The 25,179-nt window shown below is 39.3% G+C and overlaps 1 protein-coding gene across 2 annotated transcripts in view; it reads left to right on the plus strand.

Moving 5' to 3' along the window:
• Nucleotides 1-22,638, plus strand: part of bpnt2 (3'(2'), 5'-bisphosphate nucleotidase 2) — a 47,679-nt gene extending 25,041 nt beyond the window's left edge. The window contains exons 2-5 of one of the 2 annotated variants that reach the window (XM_072254713.1): nucleotides 9,527-9,737; nucleotides 16,421-16,516; nucleotides 18,447-18,608; nucleotides 20,636-22,638. In XM_072254713.1, coding sequence (XP_072110814.1) covers nucleotides 9,527-9,737; nucleotides 16,421-16,516; nucleotides 18,447-18,608; nucleotides 20,636-20,910 — 744 coding nt within the window. In that variant the 3' untranslated portion in view covers nucleotides 20,911-22,638. The remainder of the gene's footprint in view (nucleotides 1-9,526; nucleotides 9,738-16,420; nucleotides 16,517-18,446; nucleotides 18,609-20,635) is intronic. The other variant, XM_072254721.1, reaches the window with a different exon arrangement.
• The last annotated feature ends 2,541 nt before the right edge of the window (nucleotides 22,639-25,179 follow it).

Genomic DNA, 25,179 nt, shown 5'->3' on the forward strand with positions numbered 1-25,179 from the left:
AATGACACTAAACCAGCATGGCGATCTGTCATATAGTGCTCCATCTATTGCACAAAAAGTCATGTTCCTAATCGGAATACTTTTATCTTCAATATATATTTTGAGTTCATCGTAGATTGATTCTTTGTTGATGTTTTTAACTTTCTACTAAAGAGAATCTCTTCATAAACTTTTTCATTTTTGAGAAACCGTGCATATGCCATTATCAATGTCCTGTTGTCTTTTACAGTTGACTCATCCGGTTGTATTCCAAATACTGTTGTTTTTTTTTCGTAGCTCTGTGCATAATTGATACTCAATGTCTCACCCACTTTGTCAATATGACAAGCTACAGATTTATTACTCAGAGGAATCGATTTTAAAATACTAGTATCCATTCTGAGAACAGTGCTGAGGATTTCTGATACAGCAGGCATTATTGATATTTCACCAATTGTATGAGATTTTTCACATTTGCTATCATTTTGAAAATGTTAGAAGAAGCAATGAGACCACTATCAAGGTCATTTTTAGCTTACTTGGCAAATGACTCTGGCGTGCAACACTTCTCAAGAGCTTCGTTCATCTTCTGGAACTCAGTAGTACAATAAGCAGCCTTTTCATGGTGTCTTTTATGGAAGTGATCCTGCAAACTTGATGGCTTTATGGCTTCCTTAGACAGTACAGAATTACAAATATTTGACGGGAACAGAATAAAACCATTCTCCAGGTACGTAACTTTGTATTGACACACTTTCTGCAGTTTCGGTTTCTTAGCAGGGTTAGAATTCAAGGCTTCACCGCCCTGAGACTCATAAAGATCACACTGTACATAGTTATCCATCATTAAATGGGCTAAATTAAAATAAAAAAAAATTATCAGATGTTGGCAACGGCAGTGAGCTGATACAGTCGGTCAGATCCTGTGCCTCCAGTTAGGTTGCTGGTTACTACTCCACCCCCAAGAATCATCATTCAACCCCCCCCCCCACCCGCTTCTTCTACATTCCCTGACACCTCCTTAGGACACGTAATTGTCCCCGTGGTGGGTGGTACTGCCCCATTGGGAATCACTGTGCTGGATACATTATAAACCTGGACTTTCTATTGTATAGCACCTTTTTCCCTAGTACTTTGCAATTGTTAATAGACTTGCCACTCCTGACTGATGCTTATGAAAGTCCGAGGGGGACCAATATTCTTGCGGGCAGATTTACTGGAGCTGTCAGAAGTGATTTAAACTAATATGGCAGGGTAATGGGAGCCAGTGATAGAGTGAGAATGAGCCAGCAGGTTTACAAGTAGGTGACGGGTGTAACATGAATGTAAGGAAAGACAAGACAATGACTGGGTACAAGTGCAAATAGAGAAAAGAGTTAAATTGCACCACAGAGACAAAATTCAAAAGGGCAAAGACTGCAGAATTGAAGGTGCTGTATTTAAATATGTGTAGTATTTGGAATAAGGTGGACAAACTCGTGGAGCAATTAGAGATTGGTTGTTGTGACATTGGGAGTCACTGAATCTTGGCTGCAAGAAAGCCATAGTTGGGAACTTAACATGAAGGGATATACTTTGTATCGAAAGGACAGGCAGGAATGCATAGGTGGTGGTGTTGCTTTGTTGGTAAGAGATGGAAAGAGACTGGAAAAGGCATGTAATAAGGGTAGTTAATGATTCAGTTGTAATGGAGGACTTCAATATGCAAGGGAAAATCAGACTGGTGTCAGATCACAATAGAGAGAATTTGTTGAATGCTTACGAGATAGCTTTTTACAGCTGAGATGGCTGAAGTTTCTGGGAGTAGTTTACAAGGCGCACAATAGATATCTCCCTCAAAGGAAGAAGTTCTCAAATGGTAGGAATAGGCAACTGTGGCTGACAAGGACTGCATAAAAGCCAAGGAAAGGGCTTATAAGGCAACAAAAGTGAGTGGGAAGTTAGATGATTGGGAAGCTTTTAAAATCTAACAAAAGGCAACCAAAAAGCTAAAAGAAGAGAAAAAATGAAATGTGAAGGCAGGCTAGCAAATAATATAAAGCAGGATACCAAAAGTTTTTTCAGTTATATAAAGAGTTGATATTGGCCTACTGGAGAATGATGCTGGTGAGGTAGTAATGGGGGTCAAAGAAGTGGCAGATGAACTTTAATGGGTACTTGCATCTGTCGTCACTGTGGGAGACACTAGCAGTGTGCCAGAGGTCTGTTAGTGTCAGGGAGCAGGAGTGAGTGCCATTGCTATTACAAAGGAAAAAGTGCTAGGCAAACTGAAAGGTCTTAAGGTACATAAGTCACCTGGACCAGATGGACAACATCCCAGAGTTCTGAGAGAGATTTCTGTCATTGAATACATGCAACAAATACTTTCTAAGTGGTCTCCTATGACACTATCATTTATTGGTGGAATTAATGCTATTAAAATGATAGTGCTACCGAAGTTCTTATGTATTTCAAGCAATCCCTTCCTTTGTTCCTAGATGGTTTTTTGATAGAATAGACTCTAAAAATTTTATCTTGTATTTGGAATATTAAAAATCCTAGATTGAGTAAACCTCTATTGCAGAAATTTAAAAAGCATGGTGATATGGCTTTGCTAAATTTTAGAATGTATTACTGGGCAATTAATATTTGATGCATTTCATTTTGGATTCATTATTCAGACAGACATGACTATGGGTGGATTTGGAGAAAAACTCGGTGAAGGGGTATTCTTTGGCCACTTTACTGGGAGCTTCTCTTCCTTTTTTGCCTTCTAAGATTGGTAGTTGAGACCTCAACCCATTATTAAACATACATTAAGAATTTGGTTTCAGTTTCGTAGATTTTTTGAGTTTAATAACTTTGTTCTTTCTAGTAAAATCCATCTTAATTAATTTTTTAACCATCAATTTCCGAGCAGACCTTTTAATTTTGAAAACCAAAGGAATAATAACTTTTTTAGATTTGTTTATGGTGGATTGTTTAATGTCCTTCATTCAGTTAGTGGACAAATATGACTTATCTAATGCAGACTTTTTAATATTTACAAATTATGAATTTTTTACATAGTTTACTTCCAAATTTTCCCTCTGCTTATCCACCCAATATGATAGATACTCTTTTTCAGGTTAAACCATTTCAAAAAAGACTGATAGCTATAAGTTATAAATGGTTATTGAATTTGCAAAAGGTATCTAACAATAAAATTAAAGGTGTGTGGGAATTGGAATTTCGACAGTCACTTTCAGATAATCAATGGGATAACATTTTTCATTTGGTAATGTTTATTTTACCTTTTATATGTATTGTTATTGATATAGATATACTGAGATAATCCTCTTTGTATATATGTACTTTTTTAAGTTAATAAAAAGATTGATAAAGAGGTTGCTGAAGAGATAATGGATGCATTAGTCGTGATCTTTCAGGAATTGCTTGATTCTGGCATGATCCCGGAGGACTGGAAAATTGTGAAAGTCACTCCACTCTTTAAAAAGGGAGGAAGTCAAAAGAAAGGAAATTATAGACCAGTTAGTTGAACCTTTGTGGTTGGGAACATGTTGGAGTCTATTATTAAGAGCGAGGTTTTGGGGTACTTGGAGACTAATGATAAAATAAGTCAAAGTCAGCATGGTTTCTGTCAAGGGAAATCCTGCCTGACAGATCTGTTGGAATTCTTCGAGGAAGTAACAAGCAGGGCGGACAAAGGAGAGGCGGTGGATGTCATTTATTTGGATTAACAGAAGGCATTTGATAAGGTGTCACTCAGGCTGCTAAACAAAATAAAATCCTATAGCATTACAAGAAAGATGCTGGCATGAATAGCGAGATGGCTGACAGGTAGAAGGCACCGAGTGGGAATAAAAGGGGCCTTTTCTGGTTGGCTGTCGATGACTAGTGTTGTTTCTCAGGGGTCAGTATTGGGACTGCTACTTTTCACATAGTTTGTCAATGATTTGGATGATGGAATTGATGGCTTTGTGGCGAAGTTTGTGGATGATGTTAAGATAGGTGGAGGGGTAGGTAGTGCTGAGGAAGCAATGTGATTGCAGCAGGACTTGGACAAATTGGAAGAATGGAGGGTCTTGGCCCGAATTGTCGACTGTACCTCTTCCTATAGATGCTGTCTGGCCTGCTGCGTTCACCAGCATTTTTTTGTGTGTGTTGTCTACTTTGAAGAAGTGCTTTGAGAGGCATAGCTAGAACCAACTTCTGCCTAAGCAAGGACCTGAACCCACTACAATTTGCCTATCGCCACAAGGTCTCCAGCAGATGCAATCTCACTGCTCTCCACTCTGTCTTGGATCATCTGCACAATAAATACCTATGTCAGGCTGCTGTTTATTGACTACAGCTCAGCATTCAACACAATCATACCCTCAGTTCCAATCAACAAGTTCCAAAACCTGGACCTTGATAACTCCCTCTGCAATTGGATCCTTGATTTCCTCACTGGGAGAGCACAGCCTGTGTGGATCGGATTTAACATCTCCTCGTTGACTATCAACACTGGCACACCTCAGGGATGCGTGCTTAGGCCACTGCTCTACTGTCTGTACATGCATGATTGTGTGGCTAGGCACAACTCAAATGGCATCTATAGATTTGTTGACAACCGAGCAATTGTGAGCAGAAATTCAGATGGTGACGAGGAGGTGTACAAGAGTGAGATAAATCAGGTGGCTGAGTGGTGTCGCAGCAACAACATTGCACCAAAATGACAATAAGAGCAAGGAATTGGTTGTGGACTTTTGGAAGGGAATGTCAAGGGAACACACCAGCCCTCAAAGGGATCAGAAGTGGAAAGAGTGAGCAGTTTCAAGTTCCTAGGTGTCAACATCTCTGAGTATCTATCCTGGGTCCAACATATTGATATAATTGCCAAGAAGGCACAACGGTGACGAGTTTGAGAAGGATTGGTATGTCACTAAAGTCACTTTCTAATTTCTATAGATGTACTGTGGAGAGTATTCTAACTAGTTGCATCACCATCTGGTGTGGAGAGGCCACTGCACAGGATTGGAAAAACCGCAGAAAGTTGTAAACTCAGCCGGCTGCACCATGGGCACGAGCCTCCCCAGCATCCAGGACGTCTTCAAAAGGCAATTCCTTAAAAAGATGGCTTCCATCATTAAGAATCCCCATCACCCAGGACATGCCTATTTCTCATTGCTACCATCAAGGAGGAAGTAAAGGAGCCTAAAGAGACACACACAATGTTTCAAGATCAGCTTCTTCCCCTTTGCCATCAAGTTTCTGAATGGACATTGAACTAATGAACACTACCTCACTACTTTTTTCCCTCCCTTTCTGCACTACTTATTTAAGTTAATTACGTGTGTGTGTGTGTGTGTGTGTGTGTATATATTCCCCCCCTCTCCCCCCCTCTCCCCCCCCCCTTTTAGCCTTTCCAATCATCCTGGTCTACGCCCTCATTTTTATTAAAATGTAACTGAATTTTTTATTATTTTTCTGTTTGTTTTAATCCCTCTGTCAATAATATGGAATTTACAGTACAGAAATTTTATTGTTTCTCAACTTCACCTGGTATTCTGGTATTCTTATAATTATTTTAGATTTTTTCATCTCTCTGCTTTTCTTCATGAAACAGTGATTCCATCGGCTGTGTTAAGTCTAGGGAAATGTTTGAGACTGAGGCGCAAGCCCACCCCGAAACCCCCTGTTTGTGTGGATGCTGCGTGATTCGTTACCCTGTTACAAATAAGTGCTGTGAAGTAGCAGACAATACGCCACATACAATTAAAAGATTTAGTTTTATATTTTTAATTTGAAGGGTTCGTAAAGAAAGAACGAAGAAAAGGGCCCATTTTAATGAAAGCGTCTAATGTGCACAAGTTGGCGCTCACAGTTTCCCTTCGCCGATCCTCCTTTAATCTCATCCTGGGCTTTGTCGAATTATGGCCCCGCTCCAGATCAAATCCTATAACACTTCTCTCCGGTGTTTCTTTCTTCCTGTCCTTAACAAAAGACCCAGGCCCAGCCTTAGTGTCCCTCACCAGAGAAACCTCCCCTTAATCCGGCTATCCTAATTGGATGGCACACAATTCTCCTATCTCTTTTCTTCAGCAGTTACCCAAACAAGCAGCTTGCACAGAATCAAATACAGAACAGCATAACAGTCAAAAATATGAACCAGGGCATTACATACAGACAAATCTTATATTTTTATCCAAATATTTCTTTTAATCTCATTGAATCTATTCTTCCATTAAACCTAGCTATTTTATGATTGCCATTTTCAGTTCTCTTAATCTGATTGCTTGCTTCCTCTGGTAAGTGAGACTAGAACTTGGGGACTTGGCTTCAAGATTCAGGGAAACAGATTTAGGATGGAAATTAGGAGAAACTGCTTTCCCTGGAGAGTAGTGTATTTGGAATTATTTGTTCAAGGAAGTAGTAGAGGCTACCTCATCAAATGCAAATTATACGGAATGAGTTATGTGGGGCGGGGGGGGGGGGAACAGGTAGGCAGAGTCAGATCAATCATTATTGAGTCATGTAGCAGGCTTATCAGACCAGATTGCCTACTCCTGCTCCTATTTCTTAGGTTCATATGTTAAATAATTATCAGTTTTTTTTCCGTCTCTTGATAGACTAGAAATCTTTATAGATCTTGAAACATAGATACATTTTAAAATGTATTAATTTGTTCAAAAGTATAGCTTTATTTCACTTTTCCAGGGTAAGAAAAATCTTTAGAAACTTGTCCTGTTGTTCCTCTGATTAGTCATCAAGTATATACCCTATGAATTCCTACTTAAAATTCAAATTCATTTCTGGCTGGAAAGCTGGTAATTTTTACTTACTTTGAGAAAGTGCTAGTGGACCTTCAGTTACTGTTACTAGTTTGATACAACTGAGTGTCTCCTCTTAAAAGTCACCTCACAGTGCATGTTTCCACATAAAGAACATTCATTTCCTTTTTCAGAGACTCAGTCGCCTCCAAATAACTACTTTAACCAACAGTTTACTTTCATATGTTTAGAATTGAATTTAGATTCTGCAACACCATTCTGCAATTCCACAAAACCTTAAGACGTGTAGGAGCAGAATTAGGCCCATTGAGCCTGCTCTGCCATTCCATCATGGCTGATTTATTATCCCTCTCAATCCCATTCTCCTGCTTTCTCCCTGCATCCTTTGACACTCTGACTAATTAAGGTCATATCAAACACTGCTTAAAATATCCTTACTGTCTTGGTAATCAGTTCCACAGAATTCACTGCCCTCTATCTAAAGAAATTCCTCCTTTTATCTAATCTAAATGGATGTCTCTGCCCTCTGGTTTTAAACTCCTCCACTGTAGTAAACATCCTCCCAACAGTCATTCTATCTAAGCTATTCAATATTTGGTAGGTTTCACTGAGATCTTCACTTATTCTTCTAAATTCTAGTGAGAACTGGCCAAAAGCCATCAAATCCTCCTCATCTGTTCACACTTTTGTTCTCTCCGACAAACATTCTTGTGAATCTCCTCTGGACCCTATCCGATGCCAGCACATCTTTTCCATAAGATCATAAGCTCTTGGAAAAGAGACCCAAAACTGCTCACAATACTGAAGTCGCAGTCTGACTAATACAAAATTACAAGTTTCTTTTTGTATTCAAGTACTGTCAAAATGAATGCTAATATTGCATTTGCCTTCCCTACCACCAACTCAGCCTGCAAGTTAACCTTAGGGAATCCCGCGCAAGGACTCCCAAGTCCCTATGCGCCTCTGATTTTTGAATTTTCTCCATTTAGAAAGTAATAGTCTGCGCCTTTATTTCTTCAATCAGTGTGCATGACCATGTATTTCCCTACATTACTTTCCTTCTGCCACTTCTTTGCCCATTCTCCCAATATACCAAAGTCCTTCTGTAGACCCCCTGCTTCTTCAACACTACCTGCCCCTCCACCTAGTTTTGTGTTATTTGCAAATTTGGCCACAAAACCATCAATTCCATCATCTAAATCATCACCACTGACCCTTGCGTAGCACAGTTATTCACCAGCAGCCAACCAGAATAGGCCCAATTTATCCCCACTCCAGCCAGTTAGCTAATCTTCTATCCTTAATACCCTGGGCTCTAATCTTGTTAAGCAGCCTTATGTGTTGCACCTTGTCCATATAACCATATAACAATTACAGCACGGAAACAGGCCATCTGGGCCCTTTTAGTCCGTGCCAAACTCTTACTCTCACCTAGTCCCACCGACCTGCACTCAGCTCATAACCCTCCATTCCTTTCCTATCCACATATCTATCCAATTTAACTTTAAATGACAACATCAAACCTGCCTGGAAGCTCGTTCCACACAGCCATCACTCTCTGAGTAAAGAAGGTTCCCCTCATGTTACCCCTAAACTTTTGTCCTTTAACTCTCAACTCATGTCCTCTTGTTTGAATCTTCCCCACTTTCAATAGAAAAAGCCTATCCACGTCAACTCTATCAATATCCCCTTCATAATTTTAAACACCTGTATCAAGTCCCCCCTCGACCTTCTACGCTCCAAAGAATAAAGACTCAACTTGTTCAACCTTTCTCTGTAACTTAGGTGATGAAACCCAGGTAACATTCTAGTAAATCTTCTCTGTACTCTCTCTATTTTGTTGACATCTTTCCTATAATTCGGTGACCAGAACTGTACACAATACTCCAAATTTGGCCTCACCAATGCCTTGTACAATTTCAACATTACATCCCAACTCCTATACTCAATGCTCTGATTAATAAAGACCAGCATACCAAAAGCTTTCTTCACCACCCTATCCACATGAGATTCCACCTTCAGGGGACTATGCACCATTATTCCTAGATCTCTCTGTTCTACAGCATTCTTCAATGCCCTACCATTTACTATGTATATCCTATTTTGATTAGTCGTACCAAAATGTAGCACCTCACATTTTTCAGCATTAAACTCCATCTGCCATCTTTCAGCCCACTCTTCTAACTGGCCTAAATCTCTCTGCAAGCTTTGAAAACCTACTTCATTATCCACAACACCACCTATCTTAGTATCATCTGCATACTTACTAATCCAATTTACCACCCCATCGTCCAGATCATTAATATATATGTCAAAGGCCTTCTGAAAATCTGTGGAAACAACTTTCACTGAGTCTCCTTTCTCTATCCTATAACGCCATCATATATCGGAGGAGAATTAGGCCATTTGGCCCATTGAGTCTACTCTGCCATTTCATCATGGCTGATCCAATTTTGGCTGGGAAAGATAAGCTAACTCACCATAAACAGGAGATGAAATCTCTCTACTTTTACTGTGTGGTATAAACATTGTGTTACATTGTAGTTCAGCCAAAGGGAGCCCTTTACTTGAATGTGAATGTTTGTAGCATAGGTATGAAATGTGATGATCATTAAACTTCATTTTGTTGCATGTTGTAACATGATAAACTTGCTAACGGGATTAGTTTTGATGGGTATAATCGATTGGATGGGTATGAAGAGCCTATTTCTATTCTAATACTTTAATAACAAATGTCACATGGTGTTGGAAATTGACTGGGCTCAACCTGATTGAAGTTCTTTTTGTCTTAGGTGTACTCAGAAGAGCATGATACCAGTGCCATACCAGAAATTCCTTCATGGGATCATGTAATTCCAAAGGAAATCCTGGACAAAATTACTACAGCTGAAGAAGTCTCTTCTGACAGCATTACCGTGTGGATTGACCCTCTTGACGCCACCCAGGAATACACAGGTGTGACATCTATTATTGAATTTGATGTACTTGAAATTACTGTGCCAGGTAATGAAATTCAATAATTAAAGCTTAATTTTTGATTTTAATTATTTAACTTTGTGTACATGAAAATCCTTGCAATGTGTCATTTAAGTTGCAGCTTTTCTTTTAAACTAGTGCATTGTTGTGACATCGATCATAATAAGTCAGAGAATAGATTATGTTGCTTTTTCTTTACAATTGTGAGATTGCCTTTGTGTGTGTGTGTGTGTATATATATCTGTATATTTTTACTTTTATTATTTAATCCAAGTGATGCTGTGGATGCCTTGTTCTTGGAAGATATTGGGATCCATTGGGCACTGCACTGGTGTAGCTTCTGCAACTGTGAGTGCTATCTGTGTAGAGTTTTCAGATTCATTTTGTGATTTTTTGGGTTTCGACCAGATGCTTAGGTTTTCTTCTGTATCTGAAAGTTGTGCACAGTAGAGTGTGGGGCAAATTCATGAGAATGTAGGGAGAATGGTTTGATGGGAGAATTGGTGTAGCAGTGGGTTTGCTCTGTGAGCCAGCATAGGCTTGATAGGCTGAAATAACCATCTATGTCATAAGGAAAGGATGTTTTTATTATATGTTATTGGATGGGCAGGGTTCCTCTAAAGTTGCTTTAAGCTGGTAGATTTGCATATAGGCAGAAATTGGGAAGACTGTCTGGCTATTTCATAGAAAAGTATGAAATGATAGTGGGACATTGATCTGTCCTGGAGGTAAGAAATGGGCATTTAAGTGGGACTTAGTAAGTGAAAATGAGTGAGGGAATGAGAGCTGGAAGAGGACTGAGAGTGTTGTGTGGCTTGTGCAATTAGGGTTTAGTTACTCTGGTGACCAGATTTTGACAGTTGTTTTTGAAAATCTGCAGAATGACCATTATGATACAATTCTTGTACTGTGGAGATGAATTTTATTTCTACATCTCCCACGGTACTATTTGTGTATAAATTAATAGATATGCCATTTTGAAGGAGCATGAATTTTGAAAAAGAGTTCTTTTAAAAATTCTTTTCAACCTGGTTTATATTACTGTGAAGCAAAATAAGATTGTTAAAAAAGGAATAGGCAGAAAAATATCACATGAAAATCATTGGAGAATAGAGTTATAGAAAATGAAAGAACAGGAGAAATAAAGAGCATCAGAATTGAGGGAGTGGGTGGGAGAGGGAGAACTTTCTGACTGACTTGCTGCACAGAATATAAAATATATTTTATGCAAATTTTATTGCTTACTGAACTAGATTAGTATTAGACTGGGGCCTGTTGTGTTTAATTTATCATCCCTGGCTTGTCATGCTTCTAGTTCCTGTCAAATGTTCTTTAACTACATTGCATTTGCCTTTGGTGATAACACTTAGATTATAAAAAATCCTGAAACTAAAGAGTGGGACAGTCAGTTGTTACATATCATCAGAAGAAAAAAAATTGACTGACACTGAAAACAGCTGTAGGCAGAAGACAATTCTGCTTTAAAGAACTATTGTGACAAAAGCAAAAACAATTAGAGATCAGAGAGAGGATTTACAAAATAAGATGTATTGTTTTCTTTCCTTGTGATGTTGGGTGCTGTGATCCAAGCTGACAGTGCTGGCAGTTGTCTCGCGAGCTTGGTCGTTGAACCACTTGTGTTACCATGGAGCTTGTTTCTTGAATGTTGGGTATACTGCTTGATGCTTTGGAAGTTCAGCGTGAGATGTCACTTTTTTGTAGTATGTTTAATTTAGTCTGTCAGTTATTTTGCTTTTTTAGTATTTACAAATTTAGATAGCCACTGAGGGTCATAGAAAAGTACAGCCCAGAAACGGGCTCTTCAGCCCATCTAGTCCATAACAAACTATTTAAACTGCCTAACCCCATCAACCTGCACCCACACTATAGTGCTGCATACCCCTGCCATCCATGTACCTATCCAAACTTCTATTAAACGTTAAAATTGAGCTTACATGCACCACTTGCCAAATTCTCATGACCTTTTGAGTGAAGAAGTTTTCCCTCATGTTCCCCTTAAACTTTGCACCTTTCACTCTTGACTCATGACCTCCAGTTGTAGTCCCACCTAGCCTCAGTGGGGGGGGGGGGGAAATGCCTGCTTGCATTTACCCTATCTATACCTCTCATAATTTTTTTACACCTCTATTCCTTGGAACATAGAAGACTGAGGGGAGAGTTGATAAAGTCCTAATCTATTGAATCTTTCCTTATAATTCAGGTCCTCCAGTAAATTTTCTTTTTACTCTTTCAACCTTATTTACATTTTTCCTGTAGGTAGGAGACCAAAGCTGCACACAATACTCCAAATTAGGGTTCACCAATATATTAGACAACTTCAACATAGAGTCCCATCTCCTATACTCATACATTCATTTATGAAGATTAATGTGCCAAAAGCTTTCTTTACAACCCTATCAACTTTCAATGAATTATGGACCTGTAATCCCAGATCCCTTTGTTCTACCACACTCTGTTCTACCATTCACTGTGTAAGGCCTACCTACCAAAGTGCAACACCCTTGGGAATGGTAAGACTCTTGGCAGTGTGGAGGATCAGGGGGATCTTGGGGTTTGAGTCCATAGGACACTCAAGGCTGCTGCGCAGGTTGACTCTGTGGTTGAGAAAGCATACGGTGCATTAGCCTTCATCAATCATGGGATTGAGTTTAGGAGCCGAGAGGTAATGTTACAGCTATATAGGACCCTGGTCAGACCCCACTTGGAGTACTGTGCTCAGTTCTGGTCGCCTCACTACAGGAAAGATGTGAAAATTATAGAAAGGGTGCAGCGGAGATTTATCAGGATGTTGCCTGGATTGGGGAGCATGCCTTATGAGAACAGTTTGAGTGAACTTGGCCTTTTTTCCTTGGAGTGACGGAGGATGAGAGGTGACCTGATAGAGGTGTATAAGAGATGATGAGAGGCATTGATTGTGTGGATTGTCAGAGGCTTTTTCTCAGGGCTGAAGTGGTTAGCACAAGAAGGCACAGTTTTAAGGTGCTTGGAAGTAGGTACAGAGGAGATATCAGGGGTAAGTTTTTTACGCAGAGAGTGGTGAGTGCACGGAATGGGCTGCCGGCGGTGGTGGTAGAGGCAGAAATGGTAGGGTCTTTTAAGAGACTCCTGGATAGGTACATGGAGCTTAAAAAAAAAAAGAGGGCTATGGGTAACCCTCGGTAATTTCTCAGGTAAGAACAGGTTCGGCACAACTTTGTGGGCCGAAGGGCCTGTATTGTGCTGTAGGTTTTCTATCTTGCCTCGCTCTTGTCTGCATTCCGTCTGTCATTTTTCAGTCTATTTTTCCAGTTGATCCTGATCCCGCTGCAAGCACTGGTAGTCTTCCTTGCTGTGCAGTACACACCTAATCTTGGTGTCATCCACAAACTTGCTGATCCAGTTAACCACATTATCACCCAGATCATTGGTATAGATGACAAACAACAAGGAGTGTGATATGACTAGTTAAAAGGTAGATCATACAGGGCATGAAGGGATAGATTGCCTTTGCCAGAATCACTGGGCGTTGAGTAGGGCTGTTTTGGTACTGTTGGAGGAACAGAAATTTTGCTAACCAGAACTTCGTGGTAAATTGGACCAAGATTTGGGAGGCCACAAGACAGTCAGAAGAAGGTGGGGTTGAGAAGCATGATAGTTTAAAAGGAAAGAGGGTTAATGATTTAGAGGGCAATAATGGTTTGGAATGGAGGATATAACTCAGAGAAAGCAAAGGAAAGAAAAGCTCAAGTTTTTATTCCTGCTCAGCTAGGACAATAGGGATGACAGGTAGGATAGTGGAATGCTCTTCTTGCGGGATGTGGAAAGGCAGGGGGACCTCCAGTGTCCCTGACCACTCCAAGTGCAAGAAGTGCATCCAGTGCAGCTTCTAGCAAACCGTGTTGAGTTGGAACTAGATGAACACCGGATCATTATGGAGGCTGAAGGGGTGATAGACAGGACATATAAAGAGGTAGTTACACCCAAGGTGCAGGACATAGGAAACTGGGTGACAGGAGAGGAAATGGGTTAACGATCCAGTGCAGAGTACCCTTGTTGCCATACTCGTATCACTTTAGATATGGTCGGGGGGCGGGGCTGGTAAATGATCTAACTGAGCAAAGTCACAGAAGGCAACTAAATAGTCATTAAGAAGGTAAAGGTGGAATACAAAAGTAAGCTAGCTGACATTATTAAAGAGGATAATACTGAAAGTTTCTTATGACACACAATGTAAAAGAGAGGTGAGAGTGGATATCGGACCACTAGAAAATGATGCTGGAGTGGTGGTAATGGGGCTTAACGAAATAACAACCAAACTGAATAAATATTTTGCATCAGTCTTCACTGTCAAAGCCACTAACAGTATGGTGGAAGTTTCAGGAATCAGGGGGCGTGAAGTTTGTGGTCCCCATAACCAGAGAGAAGATTCTTGGGGAAACTGAAAGGTCTGAAGGCAGATAAGTTACTTGGACCAGATGGTGTACACCCCAGAGTTCTGAAAGAGGTGGATGAAGAGATTGTAGAGGCATTAAAAATGATCTTGCAAGAAGCGCTGGATTCTGGAATGGTTCTGGAAGACTGGAAAATTACAAATGTTACTCCATTCTTCAAGAAGGGAGAGAGGCAGGAGAAAGGAAATTATAGGCCAGCTAGTCTGTCCTCAGTGGTTGGGAAGATGTTGGAGTCGATTATTAAGGATGCTTGGGTACTTGAAGGCACATGATAAAATAGGCCGTAGTCAGCATGGTTTTCTCAGGGGGAAGTCTTGCCTGACAAACATGTTGGAATTCATTGAAGAAATAAGAAGCAGGATAGCCAAATGAAGTTCAGTTGCTTTTGTGTACTTTGATTTTCAGAAGCCCTTTTACAACCTTCTACACATCAGGCTGCTTAACAAGGTACACACCCATGGTATTACAGGAAAGATTATAGTCTGGATAGATCAGTGGCTGATTGACAGGAAGCAAAGAGTGGGAATAAAGGGAGGCTTTTCTGACTGGCTGCTGGTTACTAGTGGTGTTCCACATGGGTCTGTGTTGGGACCGATTCTTTTCACTTTATATGTCAATCATTTGGATAATTGAATTGATTGCTTTGTTGCAAAATTTGCAGAGGATATGAAGATAGGTGGAAGGGCAGGTAGTTTTGAGGAAATAGAGAGTCTACAGAAGGACCATGTCAGATTAGGGTAATGTTCAAAGAAATGGCAGATGGAAAACAGTGTCTAGAAGTGTATTGTCTTGCACATTGGTAGAAGAAATTAAAGGGTTGACTATTTTCTAAATGGAGAGAAAATGCAAAAAAACTGAGGTGCAAAGGGACTTAGGAGTCCATGTGCAGGACTCCCTAAAGGTTAATATGCAAGTTGAGTCTGTGGAGAGGAAGGCAAATGCTATGTTAGCATTCATTTCAAGAGGACTAGAATATAAAAACAAGGATGTAATGTTGAGACTTTATAAAGCACTGGTGAGGCCTCACTTGGACTGTCATGAGCAGGTTTGGGTGCCTTAGCTGAGATGGGATGTGCTGAAACTGGAGAGGGTTCAAAGGAGGTTCATGAAAATGATTATAGGGTTGAATGACTTGACTGAAGAGCATCTAATTGCTCTGGTCCTGTATTCACTAGAATTCAGAAGGAGGGGTGACCTCATTGAAACCTATCGAATGGTCAAAGGGCTTGACAGAGTAGATGTGGAAAGGATGTTTCCTGTGGTGGGAGAGGGTAAGACCAGAAGACACAGCATCAAAATAAAGGGGTATGTTTTTAGAATGGAAATAAGGCATTTTTTTAACCAGAAGGTGGTGAATCTTTGGAATTCTTTGCCACTGGTAGCTGCTGAGGCCAGGCCTTTATGTCCCTCACTCTAGGGACATGCCAGTCGATATTTGGGAAATTAAAATCTCCCACCACAACAGCCCTGTTATTATTACACCTTTCCAGAATCTGTCTCCCTTTCTGCTCCTCGTTGTCCCTGTTACTCTTGGGTGGTCTATATATAAAAAAAAAACACCCAGTAGAGTTATTGACCCCTTCCTGTTTCTAACTTCCACCCGCAGAGACTCCGTAGACAATCTCTCCATGACTTCCTCCTTTTCTGCAGCCGTGACACTATCTCTGATCAGCAGTGCCACGCCCCCACCTCTTTTGCCTTCTTCCCTGTCCTTTCTGAAACATCTAAAGCCTGGCACTCGAAGTAACCATTTCCTGTGTTAGAAGTTGGGTTTGGATGAGAGAAAGGGAAATGACAGCGGTAATATGCTGGAGCTCCTTGCAGTCAGTTAATGGAGGTGAGAGATAGAGGAGACAGGAGATCGAAGGCCAGGGCAGCTACAAGCAGTTTAGGCAGCTGGATTTAGCCAAATCTGATGCAAGTTTGTTTTCTGCAGAACAGTAGGTTCTATTATCTGACTGAAACAAAACATCTGTCCTAGTTTTAAATGGTTTTCACAGAAAAACACTATTTTGTATCCAACAAACACCGAATAGTAAAATGCTTCTACTCTTTCCCTATATTACAGCATAAGAATTACAAAATTAAGGTTAACAGTCCATTTGCCTCCCAACTTGAGTAAGCCCAGGATTTTCTTTAAAATAACTCTGTAAATTTAAGACAGCTACAAGCTGTTGCAGACCAGTATTGGAATTTAAAAGTTTATATGTTACAGTGCATGCATATTAATATAACTTGCTGTTTTCATCTTTTATGTAGAAAATCTTTTGGAGTATGTTACGACAATGGTGTGCGTAGCTGTGAATGGAAAACCAGTTATTGGAGTAATACACAAGCCATTTGCTGATTTTACAGGTATGGAATGTAATTACATCTCAAAAACTCGTGTGGAAAAGCTTTTACCCTATTATTTAATACCCTCACTGGGCTCGTATGCAAACTTGGCACGTTAGCCAGCTCTGCTAACAGCCACAGGACTCGGCAGTGAGAAGGCCACTTTTCATAAACAATAGGTGTCTAGGGTCGGTATGATTTGGGGTTCAACCAAACAGGAATGTTGCAAAGTATTGACCCTTCCTCCTTGGATCCATTTATCTGCTCCAAGCACCCTAAACGGCATCCTCAGCCATCTTCTCTCCTGTCTTCTCGCAGCTCCTGCTAAAAAGACCTTGAACCAGGCTACTTCAGAGAAAAATTTCTCCACAATCCTGATTGGTTGACTCACATTCCTGAGTTGGAAAACATGTGTCTTCATCTTAGCTGAAGCCAAAGCACGCTTTCCAGCATGACACACTACTTTTACAGAAGACTGCTAATAATGAAATACCTACAGCATAGCAGTAAAAATCTTAACCATGGCATTGCAATGTTATTGGTTCAGCTCTTAATTATACACTCAGTCAATGAAGGTGGAGTATTGACAGGGTGTATATGTAAGGTGTTTTGACAAGATTCCTCATGGTAGGCTTGTCCAGGAAGTTGAGGCATGGGATCGATCCATGGAGACTTGGCTGCGTAGATTCTGAATTAGCTTGCCTGCAGAAGGCAGAGGTTGGTATTAGAATGAGAGCATTCTACCTGGAGGTTCATGACTAATAGTTTTCCACGGTGATCCATACTGGAGTCCCTGAACTTACTAATTTTTATAAATGAACTTGGATGATGAAGTAGAGGGGTGGGTTAGTATGGTTACAGATGACACAGAGGCTGGATGTGTTGTGGATAGTGTTGATGGTTGTTGGACTTCATTGGACAAGGGACTGAGTTCAAGAACTGAGAGGTTTTGTTGCAGTTCTATAAAACTCTGGTTAGATCACACTTGGAACATTTATTCAGTTCTATTTGCCTCATTATAGGAAGGATATGGAAGCTTTTCAGAGGGTTCAGAAGGGATTTCCCAGGATGCCACCTGGATTAGAGGAAATTTGGAAAAGCTGAACGAGCTAGGGTTTAAGTCTTTGGAGCAATGGAGGATGAGAGGTAACTTAATAGAGGTATATAAGATTATGGGGGACATTGGACAGCCAGCACCTTTTTCCCCAGGGCAGCAATGGCCAAAACCAGAGGACATGTGTTTAAGGTGAGTGGAGGAAAGTTTAGTGAAATGTCAGAGGTTTTTTTACACGGTGGTGGGTGCTAGGGGTGGTGGTATCAGCTAATTCAATAGGAACATTTAAGAGACTCTTAGGCACGTTGATGTAAGAAAAAAGGAGAGCATTGGGCTGTGTAAAATGGAAGGATTTGATCATGGAGTATGATTATAGAGATCAGCACAACATTGAGGACTAAAAGACCTGTACTGTGCTGTACTGTTCTATGTTTTCGCAGTTCCTCTCAGTAATAAAACAACATGTTTGAAATTATAGCTGTCATAGGAATATTTCGGAAAATAATTTTCTCTTAAGTCAAGTTTACTGTTATTTAACACACACACACACACACACACACACTTGTTTACCTTCAAACGAGACAATAGATTTTCTCCAGATCAGGATGTAATGCACAGTAGTACACATAACACACAACAACTTAAGGATATTTTTTCCTTCATACTTCTCTGACTCAATTTACTATAGATTATTTTAAATTCTTTTTCTAACTTTTAATTTTAATCCTTTTTGTAAAGACCAAACAGAATGTTCAGTCTATAACGTGTAGAAAAAATTTTCACAATAGATACATGTTTTTATCGTGTCATATGCAATTAAATTACCAAGTAAAGATATTTAAAAATGCATTTTGCGCAAACTAGATCTGCTTTAATTTTAATTTTCCCCTCTGACAGCATGGGGAATGGTGCGTGGAGGATCAAATGTGAGCATGCGCAAATCATACAATGAGAAGAATCCCAAAATTATAATTTCCCGGTCACATACAGGCACTGGAAAAGCATTTGCTCAGAAAGCATTTGGGAATGACAGTGAGATTAAAGAAGCTGGAGGAGCAGGTAAGTTTGGGAGAAAACCTTTTTAAGAAGTTTTATTTCGCACTTTTTATTGAATTTGGAGGAGTATTCTGAAGCATAATCTTCTTTATTACATAAAGGACTGGTTGCAATCATTTAAGTAGAAAGTTAGTGAAATCAATAGAAAGTGAATTCGCATTATTAGAAGATAAAATGGTGTTGAAATCTAATCTGAACAAACTCTGCAGATGTAGTAAATTCATTCTGGACACGCTACAGGCTGATAGTTAGCAGTGTTCATTCGGAACTTTTTTGACAAAAGTTCCTGATATTCTCTTTAGTTATTTATGAGGAAAATCATGGGAATTACAGAGGCATAAGCGAGGAGCTGGTCAAAGTTGATTGGAGAGGGACACTAGCAGGGATGATGGCTGAACAGCAATGGCTTAAGTTTCTGGGAGTAATGTGGAAGGTACAGGATAAATAAATGCCAATGATGAAGAAGTATTTGAAAGGGAGGATGAGGCAACTATGGTTGACAAGGGAAGTCAAAGAGAGTATAAAAGCAAAAGAAACTGTATAATATAAGCAACATTTAGTGGGAGGTTAGATGTTTGTTAAGCTTTCAGAAACCAACAGAAGGCAGCTAAAAGAACCATAAGGAGGGGAAAAATGAAATATGAAGGTAAGCTAGCCAATAATATAAAAGAGGATACCAGAAGTTTGTTTCAGATATTCAAAGTGAGTAAAAGAAAGGCGAGAGTGGATATTGGATCATTGGAAAATGACATTGGAGAGGTAGAAATGGGGGGGGGGGCAATGAAATGACAAATGAACTAAATGAATATTTTGTGTCAGTCTTCACTGGAAGACTATCTCGATGGAGTTAATGGCTTTGTCGCCAATTTTGCAGACAATATAAGGATGAGGGGAGTGGCGGGTAGTGTTGAAGAAGGATAGATGGGGCAATGGGCAAAGAAGTGGCAAATGGAATATAGTGTAAGGAAGTGTATGGTTGTGCAATCTTGTAGAAGAAATAAAGGACTAGACTATTTTATTAACAGGAAGAAAACTCAATAATCAGAGGTGCAAAGAGACTAGGGAGTCCTCGTGCAGGATTCCCTAAAGGCTAACTTGCTGGTTTGGCCAGTGATAAGGAAGGCAAATTCCATGTTAACATTCATTTCAAGAGGACTAGAATATAAGAGCAAGGATGTAACCCGGAGGCTTTATAAGACTGTACTTTTGAGTGGTTTTGGGCCTCTTACCTAAGAAAAGATGTGTGGGCATTGGTGAGGTTCTAGATGAGGTTCTCAAGAATGATTCTAGAAATGAAAGGGTTAACATATGAGTGTTTGCTGGCTCTGAGTCTGTATTTGCTGGAGGTTAGAAGAATGAGTAGGGAACTCATTGAAGCCTATTGTATATTGAAAGCCCTCTAGATAGTAGATGTGAAGAGGATGTTTAGGGTCAGAGGCCACAGCCTTAGAATAGAGGGACGTCTGTTTAGAACAGAGATTGATAGGAATTTCTTTATCCAGAAGGTGGGGGATCTGTGGAATTCATTGCCACTAATGCTTATGTAGGCCAAGTCATTAATATATTTAAAGTGGAGGTTAATAATTTCTTGTTTGTCAGGGCATAATGGGTTATGGGGAAAAGGCAGGAGAATGAGCTTGAGAAGGATAATAAAACAGCCATGATGAAATGGTAGAGCAGACTTGATGGGCCGAGTGGCCTAATTCTGCTCCTATGTCTTGTGTCTTAGGTCTGAGCTAACATTTCAAGTGATGCCTTACAACTGATTTTGACAAAAACGAAATTCAAACTGCACAGGTTACTAATTCCTTGTGGACACTGTTCTTGAAAAGCTGCTGTTTTATAATTCGGTACAAATTCCAAACCAATATTGTGTAAGTAATTCAGAATATGGAGTGCATATAGAGCAAATATTCAAAATTACTTGACTGATTAACATGAAAAATTTCAAGTCTTTGAGAATTTGGATCTTTGTTAGATTTTATTTGGATTGAATTAACTTGTTAATGAATATTTACTTTGATTTGTAGGTTATAAAGTGCTGTCTCTGCTGAATATACCTGATGATAAACAGCCAGACCATGCTGATGTGTACCTACACATAACCAATATCAAGAAGTGGGACATCTGTGCTGGCAATGCCCTTTTGGAAGCACTTGGTGGTCAAATGACCACTTTGCAAGGAAAGGCTATTGACTATACTAGTAGTGAGTTGAATGATGGTGGAATTTTTGCCACTATCGGTCTCTCTCACAAAACATTACTTGAGAAACTGCCAAGTTTGAAATCTTTTAAAACCCAGTAGAAATTCCCAACTAGTTATTTCATTGTTAAAACAACAAAAAATAACATGCTCATAATTGGACTGATTTAAACTTTCTCCTCATACTGTTGGAATCGAGCAAATCTTGGTGTATAAAGATGAGAGCTTGGTTGTGGGTGGCTTTGCAGAGCAAAAAATGGGTCTTAGTTGGACCAATCCTGATTTTAAAATTGTGAATATGGGCAGCTGAACAGTGTTACCGGGTGTGTATAAATAGTAGTCAAGCTTAATGTATTAATGTGAATGTTTATACCTTTAAGTTAATAAGTTATGGGTGTAGAATTATGGAACTTATAATTTTAGAGTCCATTATATTCAAACAATAGTATTAGCTACTGTTTGAAAACTAGCTTTTCTTTCTTCTCCTAATCGGTTTGGATGAAGCATTAAGATAGAAAACTTTTTTTTTTAATGACCTTTATGCAAATAGGAATTGAAAGTATCCAAAATGAAAACATTTTCTTTACTTTTCAAGATACACCGTTAAGTAAATGAGGAAAACCTGATGTAATCCTTTAATTGTTTTCTAAATTTAAAGAAAATTAATATTTGAATTGAACTGGCTTCTTCATTTTGGTATAAGTGCTTCTTTAAATGATTACAGCATTATAACTTGGCAATAATGAATAATTGGATGTGCAAGTCTACGTTAAGTAGGATGATAATACACTGGAATTTCTGTGTTCCTTGAATCCTTATCTCCATATTTCTCCTATAGATGCTGTCTTACATGTTATAATTAATTCTTAAGTACCTTGAATAAAGGACCCAGCATTCTGGGTGTACTCTGATAAGTGATGGTGATTCAGCTCTTCCAGAATTCTCCACTGGGTAGTGCATAGGAAATGGAATGCAACTTGAAACTAACTGGAGGACTGTCCCTTCCTCTCCCAACTAAAATTGGTTAGCTTATACAGGCTGAGGCTTGAAACTTGTGCACTATTCATATAGCTGGGTGCTATTATAGGTAGTGTGTTGCCAATTAAGCCAGGATTGACTAGGATTCTGTTAAGTCGAAGCCCTCATTCTCACCAAAAAATTTAATTTTTTTTATTTATTAAAGTAATCCAATATACATGTATCTTGCAGTATGAGCACAATCTGGTTTTGTACTAATTGAAGGTAAACCTCAGAAACAATGGCAAAGACCGGTGCAAAAGGGAAGAATCAAATTTCAGTTAAAAATTTCACAGCAAGTTTCAGATCCTTAATAACAGATCGGAACATTGTTATTCTTCTTCCAATGGTTGAATAGCCTTCCAGTCAAATGGAGCAAATCTTGCAATTTGACGACTTTTAGTGCTTTGATTGCATATTGTCCTTGTTCTATTTGTCTTTCTGTCCAAGTGCTATTTGTATTTTCAGACAAAATCGCACAGTTATTTAGTGGGTTAGTCTTTCTGTAAAGAGAAGTATTTGTGAAACTAAAGTAATCTTTAATTTTGTGTGCATTTACTGTAAAGCATAAGGGTGATAAAGTTATTTTTAAGATTTCTTGCATTTATGTTGATCTTAGAAAGCGCTGGCTTTGCATTCTTACACAGCTTGAAGTAGAAAATATTTCAATTTCAGCTTATTACAATGGTTGCTTTGTCTTATTTTTATTCATGTAGCAAGCTATTTATATTTTGAAGATCCTCTGTAGATTACATTATAGATTTTAATATCATACTTGTGAGTATGTCATTGATATAAAGTGTCCACACGCAAGCTTTATGGATGACTCACAATTTATTTAGTGTGATAAATAACCAGAAGTCCCAGGTTTATTCTCTGGAGTTTTTTGAAATAAGATGCTTAATTTCATCTCAACATTGCAATAAGCCTTGATGGCGCTGGTTGAGAAGAGAGATAGTTTGGTTCCACATTCCCCCATTACCACCCTTTGTTCTCTTCTGGAACTATGCATTTTTGATGCTCATGAGGCTCTGCTGTCAAAGGACCATTTCTGCCTGTGGGTTCTTGTGTATATGGGCAACTGTGAATATGCTATTTGAGTACAATACTGTGGAACTGTAACACAGGAACCACACAACGGCAGGGTGATATGGGAGAGGAAAATGGCAATTTCCTATATGTTCTTAAAAAAAACACATTAACAACTGTAATTTCTAACAGCTATTGCCAATATAGATTGTCGCAATTTTGAATATAAGTACACGGCTCTTGTTTGACACCACCCTGCAGAACACTAATCTGTACAGATTTCTTGGTCCTAGGAAAAATATTTTTGCAAAAAAAAATTAGCAAAATAAAATTGTCAAAGTTTATCAGGTGTGAAATATGTCTGAACAGTTTACTGAATTTAGCCATATTGTTCATGTTTGCTTGGCAGAGCTTTGCAATGAGTGTTCAGTATGTGAGGACTCATTTAGATTCTTGTTCCTGGAAATACAACCTGTACGTCGAGTGAAAGGATTTGTTGAATTTTGCTGAACTTTACAATAACAATTCCAAGCATAAATCTGGTTTTGTTTTTGGTGCTGAGAAATTAAAGATACATTTTTATGTTCATTTTTGAAAGGATATTATTTGCATTTCTTCAATTAACCTGATAAGTAAACATTTAAAGTATATAGGTGGATGATTTTGAATTAGATATTTTTGGGCAATATTTATCCCTCAGATAACATCAGTGGCCCTCTGTTGGTCAAGTCGACCACTGATGCTGCGTCTTGCGTTGTTGGTGCAGCGGCATCTATGGCTGACGAGATAAACGTGAGGGTGGCAGTCACTGTTGCAAGCACCACATCTGTGTGGCCTCAGCTCTACTGGAGATGCATGATTCCTTTCTATGGGCCTGTTTGTCTTCTGCTTTCAGGATTATTTCCTGGCTTGACTTAAGGTGTTGTTTCAGGGTGCCTCTCCACCTGCTGTGGTCAGCTGCAAGTTCCTCTCAAGACTCAGTGTTGATGTCCAGTGCCTTCATGTCCCACTTGCAGGCATCTTTGTAGCACAGTTGCAGGCATTACAGAAAAATATTGAGGTCATTTTCTAGACATTATCAATTTCCCTTGTCGGATCTTGCAGTGTGTAAATTTGCTGTATGTTCCTTTAGTTATAAGTGTGATCACTTTTTAAAATTACTTCATTAGTTTTAAATCCTTTGGGGATATCCTGAAAATATATGGGGAGGGGGGAGGTGTGGTGTTCTTGAGGGGTGCAATCCAATATTTTCATGTTGAAATCTATAGCTCAATTAGACATCTTATATTTAATTAACTCTTCTAACTGAAGTCATTCTTTTTGTTATTACTTGAGAGTTTACCTTCATTACTTAATATCTGGTCATTAAGACAATATAGTGTTTTGCAATGCAAACTGAGTAATATTATCTCACATAATCCTAAATCAATTTTTGTCTGTAGGAAGGTGTTTTGATTCAAGCAAGAGAGCTAACTGGGAATTATAAATGAACAGACTAACTCACCTAAGAGAATAATGGAAACTGAATTTTAATGTTTAAGTACCACATGGGAGAAACAGTCCTGAAGCCATTTTAGTTGAGTTAAATGTTCAGAAATATTTTGGTAGCTAGGTAATACTAAACAAATAGAAAGTTATTTTTCTCTACCCCTACACTCCACAAGCAAAAGGTTTAACTGCTGATTGTGCCGAAACTTGTACTTAGAGGCAAGTTAGTCAACTTGTTGTCCTTCTAGATCAGAATTCCTGGAAGTGAAAGCCCTGTTGAGATGCTTTAAAGAATTGTCCTCATGCTGATGGTGTGCTTTGGCTCAATGATGTGAGATTTGAAGTGCTGGTCCTGTTTTTGTCCGAATTTAGCATGGTAGCTGAGCCGCACACTGGGTTGAGGATAACCTCAGTGTGAGGATGGGTGTATACAAGGTCTGTATAGGTACTCCCATCAACACTGTCATGGGCTTTTGTCAGAGTATGTCAGAATAGACAAAGTCAAGGCTGATTTTTCTCTCTCAATATCTTTTTCAAGCTATTCTGGCAGAAACATTCTCCAGGATCTGGCCAGCTTGGTCAGTATTAGTCAAAACAAAAGAGTGCCATGTCGTCAATTGAATGTAGATGATAGATGTAGGAGGTTTACACAGGAGTCACCATTTGGCCTTTTCATTCTCAGCCAACCTGTTGTTCTGCCTAGTCCCATGTACCTGTACCAGTACTCCAGCCCTCCAAACCTGTCTCATCCATGTACCAATTCAAACTTTTAAATGTTGAAGTTGAACTCACACCCACCACCTCTGCTGGCAGCTTTTTCCACATGCACCACCCTCT

This window comes from Mobula birostris, chromosome 1 (genome assembly GCF_030028105.1).
Source record: "Mobula birostris isolate sMobBir1 chromosome 1, sMobBir1.hap1, whole genome shotgun sequence".
Lineage (NCBI taxonomy): Eukaryota > Metazoa > Chordata > Chondrichthyes > Myliobatiformes > Myliobatidae > Mobula > Mobula birostris.